At 47.5% G+C, this 13,757-nt stretch overlaps 1 protein-coding gene across 3 annotated transcripts in view; it reads left to right on the forward strand.

Annotated features, from left to right (window-relative positions):
- The first annotated feature begins 336 nt into the window (after positions 1–336).
- The window catches only part of DDX11 (DEAD/H-box helicase 11), a 35,407-nt gene continuing 21,986 nt past the window's right edge, over positions 337–13,757 (forward strand). For all 3 annotated transcript variants that reach the window (XM_077759199.1, XM_077759200.1, XM_077759201.1), the window contains exons 1-6: positions 337–430; positions 5,078–5,265; positions 5,522–5,669; positions 11,842–12,090; positions 12,790–12,876; positions 13,178–13,335. In XM_077759199.1, the coding sequence (XP_077615325.1) occupies positions 5,249–5,265; positions 5,522–5,669; positions 11,842–12,090; positions 12,790–12,876; positions 13,178–13,335 (659 nt within the window). In that variant the 5' untranslated portion in view covers positions 337–430; positions 5,078–5,248. The remainder of the gene's footprint in view (positions 431–5,077; positions 5,266–5,521; positions 5,670–11,841; positions 12,091–12,789; positions 12,877–13,177; positions 13,336–13,757) is intronic.

The raw sequence follows: 13,757 nt of genomic DNA on the forward strand, positions 1-13,757 counted from the left end.
GCTTCTTAAATTAGAGGCTTCATATGGAGGGAGAGAGAGAAAGACAGAGAGAAAGAGAAAGAGAGCGCGCGCGCGCGTATGTGTGTGTGGAGGGGAGAGAGGCGGAGCGTTGAAGCAATACCGGGCATTTCCGACCACAGCCTCTAGGGGTCTGTCATGACCAGGACTCCCAGCTCCAGAAAAAAAGCCCACCCCTGAGTTCGCCGCGCAAGCGCAATGGCGCCAAAGGGGAGGAACAAGCCCCGCCCCACCCTTCCGAGTTTCGGGGTGCGCAGGCGCAGTGGCTCGGGGGCGTGGCAACTCAGCACGCTCCTCCCAGGGGCCGACGTTGACGGAAAGCGCTGCGGTTTCAAATTCCGCAGCCTTGTGCTCAGACTCCTCAACTCCTCACCGGCGTGGACTTCGCGAAGGAGTCCCGCGGGCAAAGACGGTGAGAACAGTGCCAGCTGAGGAGAACGCGAAGCGAGAGGAAAAAGGGCAGGCGCTGGTGGAAACGCAAACACAGCGAACTGTAGTCAGAGGGGCAGAGCGAGTCGGGAGCGGGAAAACGTTCTGGAGCCGGAGGGGCGTGGCCAGTGCATGATTGGCAGGCAAGAAACCAATAGGAGGGGGAAGGGCCGACCAAGGAGGGTGGGACCTATAGTTGGTGCCGGAGGCGCTTAAGAGTGAGACTAGCTAGCACGCGTCTGGGGGCTCCAGTTTAGCCCGGCTGTGCTAAGTGCTTTTCACAAATTACCTTATGTAAGGGTCACTGCGACAGCACTGTGAATAAGTGCTGTTACCTGGGAAGACTGAGCCTTAGGGGTATTTACATAAGCTGGGATCCCAGAGCGCGCTTCCTGAGCCGAGTTCCCATCCTGTGTTCCTGGCTCCCCTCCACTGCCCATCAAGGAATCGAGGTCGAGTAGAGTCCAATCAAGAGGACTGGGATGAATGGAATTGGCCAGGTTGTTATAGGAAGTGTCATAAAAGTGGAAATAAATACAAGTAGAGGGAGACAGAAACCCCCAGCAAGGTGAGAATGAGGAGGTTGCAGGCCAGGCTGTCTCTCCAGGCCTTGGAGCATTGCACTTGGATCAGCAGCATCTGCAGGAAAGCTTTTCTTTTGGGGCTGTGTTGTCTCCCAGGTGTGTGAAGTTCCAGTATTTTAGGAGCCTGACAGCACAATAGTACCAGGAACACACTTGTCTCAGGTTGCTGTAATAAAATACTTTAGGCCAGGGGACTTAACCGAAATTTATTTTCTCTCCGTTGCAGAGTCTGGGAATTCAAAGGTACTGGTATATTTGGTTCCTGGTGACAGCTCTATTCCTGACTTGCAGACGGCCTCCTTCCTCATCCTCACATGTTGTGGAAGGAGAGCTCTTCCCTTTTTCCTCTTCTTATAAGGCTGCCATTCCTAGTAAGGATTAGGACCCCACTCTTACAGTTTTGTTTAACCTCAGTTTCCCCCCCAAAGCCCTGTCTTCAAATACAGTCTATATGGGGGGTTAGGCCTTTAACACAAATTTTGGGGGGACACAGTTCAGTCCATAGCACTTGTTCATACACAAATAATGAGTGGTAGTTGGGGACTGGAGAAAATGAACTCTCAGAACTAATGTGTCCCTGAGGTGTTTTCATGTATTTTATGTCATTTATTTATTTATTTAAATGCTTATTTTTGGGGAGCCTGGGTGGCTCAGTTGGTTAAGTGTCTGACTTCAGCTCAGGTCTATCTCGTGGTCCTTAAGTTTGAGCCCCACATCGGGCTCTGTGCTGACAGCTAGCTCAGAGCCTGGAGCCTGCTTCAGATTCAGTGTCTCTCTCTTTCTCTGTCCCTCCCCCACTCACACTCTGTCTGTCTCTCAAAAATGAATAAATGTTTAAAAAAATTAAAAAATGTTTATTTTTGAGAGAGGGGCAGAGCAGAAGCAGAGGAGGGGCAGGAGAGAGGGAGACACAGAATCTGAAACAGGTAGCAGGCTCTGAGCTGTCAGCACAGAGCCTGATGCAAGGCTCAAACTCACAAACCGCGAAATCATGACCTGAGCCAAAGTTGGACGCTTAACCGACTGAGCCACCCAGGCACCCCTATCTTACCTCACTTGTAAGTGTATAGCATGTGCCTTGGCACTGGTGGGGATTTCTAGGGAGAACTTGTGTGTGGGATCGTGGTTGTCCTCCATACAACCAACCCAAAGAGGTCAGAAAAAGTTACACCAAATGACCTTAATAGCGCTTAGTGAATCCATTATTCAAGGATTTATGCAAACCCTTCTTTAACTTTGTGATTTGGCTTGTGCTGCTTCGGGAATAATGAGATCCATAATTACCACCCACAGGGAAGTGAAATAATAATTGCTTTTCTTCTGTATTGTTTCATGTTGTCATTCTGAAGTTTAGTAACCAAGTCTTTCTTTTCAGTCTGCCTGCCCTGGTGGGAGGAAGAGGGAGGAAAATATAAAGCCCAGTGCCTTGGAGGTCTGGCAGATGGGGGTTCAGATCTTGGGTTCAAGCACTTGCTGAGTGACTGAGCAAGTCTCAATCTTTCTGAGTCTCAGTGTTTTCATCTATAAAATAGAGCTAATAAAAATATCACATGGGATTGCTGTGAGGTTATGTGAAAACAGTTTGAAACATTAAAGAACAGGCCCTTGGACTGGATATTTTAGTTATGGGGCCTTACTCTACCTACCCACACCTCTGAAGAACAGAAACCTCTACCTACAGCCACATGTCAAGCTAGCTATTCATTCATTTCATCAAAATTTATTTAAATACCTGCTAGGTGCCAAAGTACCTATTCTGGTGCTAGGGGCAGACAAGGTTCCTTCTTTTATGCCATGTGTATTCTGGTAGGGGAGGATTGTAACTAAAATAAGTTCAGCTAGTGCTAAGAGCTGTGAAGAAATTAAATACAGGGTAATGAGACAAAAGAGTGACTTAGAGTAGGGTGGTGTGTCTGTGTTTGGATGGGAGCGGTATTTGACCCATATGGGGTGGCCAAATAGAGAGGGAGTCATCTGTAAGGAGGTAAGGTGAGTCTTAAAGTCCATCGTTTCCCAGTCGGGGCTGGAAAGGGGCGGTGGACAGCAAATACGAGGCCCAAGTTGATTATATCAGGTAGGGTACCACACCAGTCTAGGCTGACCAGTGAGTGATCGTTTTTTTTTTTTTTTTTAACTTTTTATGTTGTATTTATTTCTGATAGAGACAGACAGCGTGAACAGGGGAGGGTCAGAGAGAGAGGGAGACACAGAATCCGAAACAGGCTCCAGACTCTGAGCTAGCTGTCAGCACAGAGCCCAACGCGGGGCTCGAACCCACGAACTGTGAGATCATGACCTGAGCCGAAGTCAGATGCTTAACCGACTGAGCCACCCAGGCGCTCCGAGTGATCAGTTTTTTGTTTTTTTTTTTTAAATGTTTTTTATTTATTTCTAGGAGAGAGAGAGACAGCGTGAGCAGGGGAGGGTCAGAGAGAGAGGGAGTCACAGACTGAAACAGGCTCCAGGCTCTGAGCTGGCAGTCAGCACAGAGCCCGATGCGGGGCCCGAACCCACGAACTGCGAGATCATGACCTAAGCGAAAGTCGGACGCTTAACCGACTAAGCCACCCAGGCGCCCCTCGAGTGATCAGTTTTAAAAGGAGAGGCAGTGCTGATTAGATTTTCTCTTGCGATTTAGAACTAAGAAACATGAAAAGATTTTTCACTTGGCGTTGGGAGGTGGAGCTGGAAGGTAGAGGGCGCTGAAGAGGCCCTGTGCAAGCTGAAGTTTTGGGTAAGCAGAAGCTCTGAGTAAGCAGAGGTCAGTGAGTGGCTCCACGTGGCGTGTGACCGAGTGGAAGAGGGACTTCCAGAACTTTGTAGTCCTGGTCTGCAAGAAATCCCACTCCGCCAGTACCTTCGGCTCTAGGTTTTCACACATTGTCTCAGTTCTTAATTTCTCAATATGTATATTTTCAGTAGATCTCCCCTTATACTTACTCTTGTTATCTTTTGCCAGACAAATCTGACTAAAAGAGCCATATGAGTCTTGGTTTGGATCCCTCGTTTTCCTATTATTAGCTGTGCCTTTGAAAACTAATTTCTGTAAGCTTTAGTATCCAGCAACTGTATCCTTAGAGTGTTGATCAGGTTAACTGAGATAATAGTAGTAAAAAGGCCTGTGGAGTGATCAAAATTTATTAGATACCCTCCTCTTTTCTTCCTGATCTGAATGGTTTTTTGATTACATGCCTCTCTCTCAGTATTGACTTGTCCTAATTTTTAAAAGTCACCTTTTTTTAAAGTTTATTTATTTACTTAGAGAGCGAGCGTGCATGCATAAGTGGGGGAGGGGCAGAGAGACAGAGAATACCAAGCAGTTTCCACACTGTCAGCGGCAGAGCCCCACGTAGGGCTCTGTCTCACAAACCATGAGATCATGACGCGAGCAGAAACTAAGAGTTGGATGCTTACCTGACTGAGCCACCCAGGTGCCCCTAAACTATAACTGGAAGAACATCATGGCAACTACCCTTCTCTTCATAAATGTAGGACACATTACTAGTCTTATTGAGGCCAGTTATGTAGCAAGATTGTAAGTGGATTTCAGACTGATTAGTATTTGTACTTAGAAGAGGTGGGCCAGCCCAATAGTTTGGAGCAGTGACTTCCAAAGAGAGGGTGGGAACCAGGATGGAAGAGTCAGTCCTCCAAATGATAATGAAAGGAAGAAAGGGTATGGAGAAGCTATCTTAGAGAAATTCCATTCAGAAGAGGAGGAAAAAACATGAAATAAACCTGGAGCTGCAGAGTTCTTAGACCTTGGCCTGGCAAGGAACAAGAAATGCTGTGGACTCCGTATTGGAAGCTCTGGCAGCCAGGTCCCTGTGAAGAGAGCTCCCCTAGCCTGAAACCAGACAGAAAGCTCTTTATTTCTTGAGGCTGGAAAAATTTTAGGAAGCGGCTCTGGTTTATACTGGAAATGGAGGCTGGGATGAACTAAGAAGCACGCTAAAGATACCTGTGAAATACATATGGATACGTGAACCTGTGCCGTGGAAAGAGCTATACTGGTAATTCTCTGCCTGTGTGTCATGATCTTCCAGGTCTTCCCAACAGGATTCAGTGAGGCAGCCGTGCCAGGCAAAGGCTGCGCTGTGGAGATGTGAGGGAACTGTCCTGCAGAGGTCGCCAGGAGCGACATCCTTGACCTCGGGCACAGGTCTTTGAGAGGAAGTCTCTGCACTTTTCCAGGAGGCATTAGAAGGGTGTCCAAAATGCACAGTAATTCCAGGTAAAATGGCTGGGCGGTTTCTGTTCAGAGGCTTTGCTAGGCTGCTTTCTGCATAGCCATTTCTGATAAATGTCACCAAGTGGATAACATGATTTGGGTACGGCTTTGTGACGATACCCACAATGGAGAGAACATGGTCTCCGCTTGCAAAAAAGGGTATAACCTAAGGAGAAATTCCATAGCTAGTATTGAGACTGCTCTTAGGAGCTGTTCTCGGTTTCAAGTCAGTACTTCCAGATCTATTTTTTCCCCCTAGGACCGTGGCTAATAAAACCCAGGAGGATGGTGGCATCCATTTCCCTTTTCCCTACACACCCTATTCCATCCAGAAAGACTTCATGGCCGAGCTCTATCGGGTGCTGGAGGCTGGCAAGATTGGAATATTTGAGAGTCCAACTGGCACTGTAAGTATGAATCGTCAGGGGCTAAGAAGGGTCTTTGAGAGACCCTGATTCTGACACAGCAGAGGCTACCTAGCTTGCTTGTTACCCTAGGCAGAGGTTTTTGTGGTTTGACATTGGGCAAGGTAATAGTCACTTCCTTTATTAAAATGTTAAACAGAAGGGCACCTGGGTGGCTTAGCCAGTTGAGTGTTCGACTCTTGATCTTCGGTCAGGTCTTGGTCTCAGGGTCGTGGGTTTGGCAGAGCCATGTTGGGCTTTGTGCTGGGTGTGAAGCCTACTTAAATAAATAAATAAAATGCAGCCCCAGGTTCTGAGAACAATTAGGCTAAAGAATTTGAATGCCAGTAGAAAGCCAGACCTATAGCACTAAAACTTTCCATATTGTTCTGGGCACACAACTGCTTTGATGTTGAGAAACAAATTACTTTGGCTTTTTCACAGGTTAAACCTATCGGTTTAGTCTTCAGAAAAGAGGTTACTGGGTGCTGGAGGGATCCAGTCAAAGGCCCCTGAGTTTTTCCTTCTGGGACTGGAATGAGGGAGGGATTTATCAGAGGGTGGCCTTGAGGAGGATAAGGGCTATGGCAAGCAGTGCCAGCCTCTTGCTGCTTGCTTAGAATGTACCGTGTTGTTGGTGAGATGCCTGCGTTGATGTGAAGGTCCCCCAGCAGGCCTTGACCTCCTGGAGGCCCTCCTCCATGTCTCTGTCATCCAGTGGAGCTCGGCAAGTTAGGCCCACGGGAGACTCTTAACCCAGTGAGGCAGGACTTTCTGCCCTACCAGTCCACTGAGGTGTTTCTCAGTATCAGCAGAGGCTTCCCGGTAACTAGATTTGGGTGTTTCGAGTCCTTATTTGACCATTCTGCAGTAGTTGGTGTTGTTGAACATATCCCTCTCCTTTGTTTAAAGTGATCCAAAAACATCAATCAAAAATAATGCATGTCATTTAAAAAGTTAAATTTATTAAATATGGTTCTTTGGGCAGGTACTTTGAATTCTTTTAATTGGTTTCTAAGAAATATACTTGCATTGCACATTTGAAATTGTAAGCTTGGTGCTATTACTTGATTTATGGATTTTAATCATTGTACCTTCCTCTTGTGATAGCTAAGATGCAGCTTTCTTACCATTTCTTTTCCCTCCTTTGCCCCATCCTCCCCGTGCAGTTAGATGGAAAGTTTTAGCCTTTGCTAAGCCAGTATGCTTTGATTATGGGTTTTCTTCTTAAAATTTTTTTATTTTCCCAGGGTTGATAATTGCCTTTTAAAGTGTGCCTAGTTAATATACCTACCGTACTTTCTCTCACACCATTCAGTGGCCTCTGTAGGATATTCCATACATAAAATTACTGCTTAGTCTGGCTCCTTGTCTGCTATCACAAAGTACCACAGACTGGGTGGCTCAGATGACAGAAATTTATTTCTCACAGTTCAGGAGGCTGGGAAGTGGAAGATCAAGAGTCTGGCTGCTGGCGGAGACTCTTCCTGGCTTGTAGAGGATCTCCTCATTGTGTCTCACATGGTAGAGAGATCTTTGGTCTTTCTCCCCTTTTTATAAGGTGACCAGTTCTATAGGATCAGGGCTCTATCCTTAGGACCTCTTTGAACCATAATCACCTCCTTGAAGACCCTTTCTCCAATAGTCACATGGGGGATTAGAGCTTCAACATACGAATTTAGGGGTGACATAATTCAGTCTATAGTAATTAACCAATTCCATTTTACCCTGCAGACTTCCTTCTTGAAGTTCTCCCGTTTATTCCTGTGATCTGCTTCACAGCTATTGTACTAAGATTTCCCTTACCTCCTTAAAAATAAAATAAAAATAAAGCAACCTTAGGAAGTATAATTGACATACAATAAAATCTACCCCTTATAAGTCCACAAGTTCAGTGAATGCTGACAGATGGCAACCCCCATATAACCACTGCCACAATGAAGATGCAGAACATTTCCATCAGCCCAGAAAGTTTGTTGTACCCCCGGCTGCTGTTCCTCCCCTCACATCCCAGCCCAGCCTTGCCCCAGGCAGTCAGTGATCACTTACCATCTCTGTAGATGAGTTTTACCTTTCTAAAATGTCATGAAAATGGCATCATATCATAAGTACTCTTGCTCAGCCAGCATAATATTTTGGGGATTCATCCGTGTTGTTGTGTGTATTCTTTCTTCTGTGTTGGAGTCTCTGTTTCCTGGATTCCTTATCTTCTTTGTTTTGGTAGATAACATTCCTGAAGGGTTGTATGAGAGGTACGATTTTGAGACTTGCTGAAAGCATATTAATCTGCCTTTCTCTTGATTGATAGTGATAGTTTGGTTGGGTATATAATTCTAGCTGCAGAACGCGTTTCCCTCACAACTGTTCCCTTTCCTCTTTTCTGTTTTGTTGCTACTAAGAAGTTCAGTGCAACCTGCACCCCAGTCCTTGGTGACCTAACCCACCTCATCCTCCAAAGCTTTCAGGATATTCTCTTTTGTATTCTGACACCTCATGTTGATGGGTCAGATGTGTGTTCAGTTCCTTGTGTCGGCCACTTGATGGGCTTTTTCTACCTGGAGGCTTCTATCTTTCCATTCTGAGACATTTTCTCACATCTTATAATCTTCCTGGTCCTCCCATTCTTTGGACTTGGTGTTTAATCCTGTAATTATGTTTTCTTCTAATTGCCCATCTCTTTGGGCATCCTGGTTGGATTTTGTTTTGTTTTTGCTTTAAATTCTACTTCTTCAAGATTTCTTTGATCTTGCTGTCCAGTCTTTCTATTCAGTTTATTTTTATTATCCTAGCCTTAATATTCAAGAACTTTTCTTATTCTTTGATTTTTAAAAATAGCATCCTGTTTTTGTTTTGTGGAAATAATATCTTTGTGAGGATATCAATTATAGTAGTATTTTGAATTTTTTCCCCCTGCATCATCTCATCATGCAGTCTCCTCCCGCCCCCAGTTTGGGTTCTGTGTTTTGGTAGAGGCTTTCCTCAAATGTTGGGTGATCTTTGGCTGTCTTCTATTGGTATTCAAGAAAAAGCTACCACAGGGCTGATGGACAGGCCTGTGGTGCAAGCTGGCTGTGGACTGGTGGACTGGCTTCTCTGTTGAGGGCCTCCAGGGATCAGTGTCTGTGTGATTTCTCTTGAGTCATCCAGTTTTTCCAGAGAAAAACTCTAAACTCTTCTAGTCCCATGCTGACGGCCAGTATTCTCAAGGGTGTCCCAGGGAAGTGGCTTCAGGTGCATGGTCTTTGCTTAGTGTCCTGCTTTGATTTTAGCCTTCTTCCCCACCCTTCACTCAACCTACCGTCTCCAGGGCTCTCCTGGCTTTGCTCCTCCAGAGGGTGCACATCCTGTCTTTTGCAGGGAAGGGGTGTCCTTGCCAGTTTTGGGGCTTCCTAGGGGGAATCAGGGGAGATCTCTGCAGGCACTTAGGCTTTCAGTCCTTTACTCCATCGGGTCCAGTTCTCTGCTTTCCATCTCTCCTAAAACCTGTTACTCTCCATCTTCCACTTTCCTTCTGTGGGGTGTAAGCCCCTTTTCTTCCTTTGGCATAAATTTAGCACATTTCGGAAAAGAACACAGAAGAGCACGTATTCATTCTGCCCTGTTTAACCTGAAGGCGCAGGTCTCCATGTCTGCTCTCTGCCCGTTCCATGCATCCTCTTCCTCTTCTCAGCCCTTTGTCGTCCATGTTCCTGGTTCCAGGGCCTCATATCCTTGTTGTGACTTCGGCTCCCATCACATTCTGACATTGGCTACACCTCACCTCTGGTAAGCTCTTCCTCCCATCGCCATGCTGTTACCTGCCGGGCTTTACCTGCTGGGCCTCTGCCCTGCGTGGTCAGCTCTCCGCTTGGGTCCTTATGATGCCTGCTTACCTTGGATGTGTCACCTTTTTAGCCTTTCATGACTCCACCGCGTTGTGCTGACCTTCTGACCTCATACCTCCTGTGCCTTGTGTGACATTGCGGTTTTGGGCGCTCTGAAACCTGGAGTCCGTGCTTCTCAGGGAACTGTCATGCCCTGCAGGTCACGGGTTAAGTTTGTGTCTGTGGGGATTTCTAGAGAGCTGTTTCCCAGCATCAAGCCCAGTTTGGGTGTGGGTGTTTAGAATGAATGAATTTACTTATCTTGGCATAAATTTTATAACTGTGATATCTTGGAAGGTACTCCATGAAGTAACATTGTTCAAAGCTAGGTATATCGTGGGTACTTTATTAAATTTATTTGATAACTGAGGCAAGCATTTGGTCATACTTCCTTTTAACATTTTCCAGTTAAAATTTTTGCCGTCTTATTAGAGGGCATAGAATTGCAGGGCCTTAGTTCTCCTTTCTCTTTGTGTTAGAGTGTATTCACAATTGTTTCTGGAGGATAAGTTGGACCATCCCCTTAAGGAACTTCCTCAGCTCACTTTGAAGTGGGGAGTGCTGGCTCTCTAACCAGGTGTCTGACCCTGGGCCATTGTTACAGGGGGATGTCTCACCTGCCCCTAGCCTGGTGATGGCTAAAGCCAGTGGCTCCTCATTTTACTGGCAGTACAGAATGGCTGCTCTCCAGGTTCTGCTGGGGAGTGCTGTCTGTAAGGTTCTGCCGTTCAGTATTTCTCAAAAGCTGACACAAATGGTATCTGTGGGGCTTTTCTAAAGATCACGTTAGAAGTGCCATTCTGTCATAGGGCCTTTCCAGAATTTGATGAAATAGATTCTTAATCCAGGACAATAATAATTGTACTTTTATTACTTAATAGCAAAACAAAACAAAACAAAAACCCAGCCCCAGTTGCTGGGTACAATTATGTACCAGATATTGTTCTAATCCTTGTGTAGGTATTAACCTTTATGGGTAGGAGATTAATGCTTGCAGCAGTTCTCTGAGGAAGATACTATTACTATCCCCTTCCCCACTTTTTTTTTAACTTTCCATTTTTGTGCCTATGGAGCATACAAGCCTAGAGAGGTTAGCCTCAGGTCACGGAGCTGGTGAGTGGAGGAGCCAGCGTGTGGCCAGCAGCCTGGACTCTGGAGCCTTAGCCACTGCGCTCTGCTCTTTCCCCAGCTCTGCACACTTGTCCATCTTACCTACGGTTCGTTCAAGCCCAAATTAAGTTGAGAACCCCTCTGGGTCCTCCGAGACTGCCTGGGCTAAGTAGGCTCGGAGGGCTGCCTGCCTGCCCGGAACGTGTAGGTTCCTGCAGAGACTCACCTGAACTGAACTGCCCTTTGGACACCAGAAGCGGCAGCCTTAAGAAACCCATGGCAGCGGCCTTCCAGAAGGACTGTGATAGTGCTCCCCCTGCCATAAGAGAGTTCCACAGGCTGAGGGCTTCAGCGACAGACACTTCCTCTTCCCAGTTCTGGAGTTCAGAAGCACAGAATCACAGTGTGGGCAGGGGCGGGCCTCTCTGAGGGCTGAGAGAGGAGGCTGTTCTGGAGACTGTGTTGTCACATCGCTTCCCTCTGGCACGCCTCGGTGTCCCAATTTCCCCTTCCTGCAGGGACACCAGTCTTGCTGGATCAGGGCCCTCATCTTAACTAAATACATCTGGAGTGACCCTATTTCCAAATAAAGTCACATTCTGAGACACTCAGGGTTAGGACTTAACCCAGGAATTTACAGGGAGGGGACCCATTTCAACCCACAAGGACCCACAGGGAACATTCTGGTCTTTAAATTAAGAATTGTGTTCTCCAGAGCAATTAGTTTGGTTTTAAAGTGTTTTGAAGACCAGGACTCATGGGGCTGACCATGTGCCCTCTGCACAGGGGCTCTATTAAAGCGGAGAGCCCAAGGTGGAGCCCCCTTAGCAAGGATCTAGGATTTCAAGCTATATTATTTGGCCTAAATTCTTTTTCAGGGCTATTTATCTAATTCCTCACCTTCTAATTTTGTTAACTTGCAGTACTTATATGTAACCTGATAAGCCACATTAAATTATTTCAGGAACAGTGAGCTGCTTTAATTATTTAAACCAAGAACTTCAATTTCATTTCTTCTTTTTTCATATTTTCCCTGGCTGTACCTTTGCTAATTCCCTTCCTACCTTTTCCCAGGTCGGTCTTAAAGTACCTTCTAGTAATTAAAGGTAGACCTTCCCTGAAGGCTTTATTAAAATGGGAAATGTCATCTGGAAAGCTTTAGTTTTTGTTCTCTTTTCCTGAAGACCTTTTTCTTCCTGTAGGGAAAATCTTTAAGTCTCATTTGTGGGGCCCTTTCCTGGCTCCGTGACTTTGAACAGAAGAAGCATCAAGAAGAAGCACGTCTCCTTGAAACCGGAACTGTCCCCTTAAGTGATGGGAAGGATCAGCCCCCGTTTCTGTCATCCTCCTGCAAAGAGACCCCAGACCCTCTGAGACCTGCTGGAGAGCCTGACTGGGTGACTCAGTTCGTGCAGAAGAAAGAAGAAAGGGACTTGGTGGACCGGCTGAAGGTGAGCTCTAGGGTGATGGGAGGTGAAAATGATCCTGGAAACAGTGTTTGAGTGGTAATTTAGGTTGATGAGTGTGTCCTTTGCCTTTGCAGTGCCTTCTTGAGCCAGTGGTGCTGTGCCCTTGCTGTCTTTTTAAAGCTTATTTGTTTATTTGGGGGGGGGAAGGGGGCGGGCAGAGAGAGAGAGGGAAGGAGAGAGAATCCTAAGCAGGCTCTGCGCTGTCAGCACTGAGCTCAATACGAGGCTTGAATTCATGAACCGTGAGATCATGACCTGAGCTGAAACCAAGAGTTGGACACTCAACTGATTGAGCCCCCCAGGTGACCTGCTTTCTGTCTTTTTAAAGCTGATGTCCCTGGGCCTTCTCTAGACCAGGGGTTGGCAGTTCCATTCATTACTCACCTGAGAAGGGAACCTCACTGTTGCCATTGGCAACACAGTTCGGTGGCTGCAAACTCCATTAAGGGAATGAATTTGATTGAAGAGTCTGTGGCTTTGGGAGGGAGTGTGGAAGACCTGCGGTGAGCAGTAGGGCTGGGGCCCGGTGAGGGCCGGGGATGCTGCTGCGCCCTTGAGCATTGCCCACGGAAGGGAGAATCGCCTTCTGTGAAGAGGTGCGAGGCCGAGCCCCAACTCTTAAAGGAGTTCCCCGTTTGGGACTCCTGTGGAAGTTTCCCACGGGGCTGCTTTACCCTGTAGGAGGAGCAGGTCAGGAGGAAGAAGCGAGAAGAGCGCCTGCAGCAGATCCGTCACAATGCACAGCTCAAGTATGCAGCCAAGCGCATGGTGAGTGCCCTTCTGGAGTGGCAGGGACGGCGCACGGGCACCGTCCCGCTGTGTGGGGCCTCCCGGAGTTGCTCCTTTGGGTGAGTGGCCAGGACCCCGTCTTCTTGCCCTGACCCCCCTCATCACCCAGAAGCTGGCGGCTTGAGCTGAGGGACAGGTGTAGATACCGGTAGGACAGCAAGGCCTGTGAGATGGCATGTGTGTTGTCCCTGGTGGAAGCCACTTTGAGGCTGACTCCATCACGGGGGCGGGGGCACCGGTACTGAGATTTCTCTCTTCCACTTGTAACGCTCTTACACAGAGACAGGAAGAAGAAGAAACGGAGCGTCTCCTCCACCTCAGCAAGGAGATGCTAGCAGAAGGAACAGGGACGGAGCCCCTAGAGCAGCTGGTGTGTGGGGAGGAGGAGCTCATCCTCGCCGAGTACGAGAGCGATGAGGAGAAGGGAGCAGCTCGTGGGTAAGATGGTGCTTCTCCTTCACCCACCGCCCATGCACTGGTCTGCGTGCCTGTGCCTAGGGAGAGGCAGCCTGCTGTGCCCCTCAGGAGACATCTGAAGGGATGGAATGCCTCCCTCCTGTTCCTCCTGAGTGTGCATAAATGAAGGCTGGGCCTTAGCTGAGGCCACAGGGCTAGGAAGGGGAGGAGCAGGGACTTGCACTCAGCAGCTGGGCCGCCCTAGATCGTGTGCTCTGAGCTCCCAGACCACACTTTGTGAGGTTTATGGTGTAAACCATCAATGTCTCCTTAGCCCAACTTGTTCTTTTCACCTTCTGGCTTCTGTCTGGGTTTCTGATTTGTGAGTGTTAAGCTGCTGGGTGGAGTAGCAAACATGGAAGGTGACAGCGAGGCTGTTCCCAGGCCACGCTGCCCCTAGTGGG

The sequence above is a fragment of the Crocuta crocuta genome, unplaced genomic scaffold (genome assembly GCF_008692635.1).
Source record: "Crocuta crocuta isolate KB4526 unplaced genomic scaffold, BGI_CrCroc_1.0 scaffold72, whole genome shotgun sequence".
In the NCBI taxonomy this organism is placed as follows: Eukaryota; Metazoa; Chordata; class Mammalia; order Carnivora; family Hyaenidae; genus Crocuta; species Crocuta crocuta.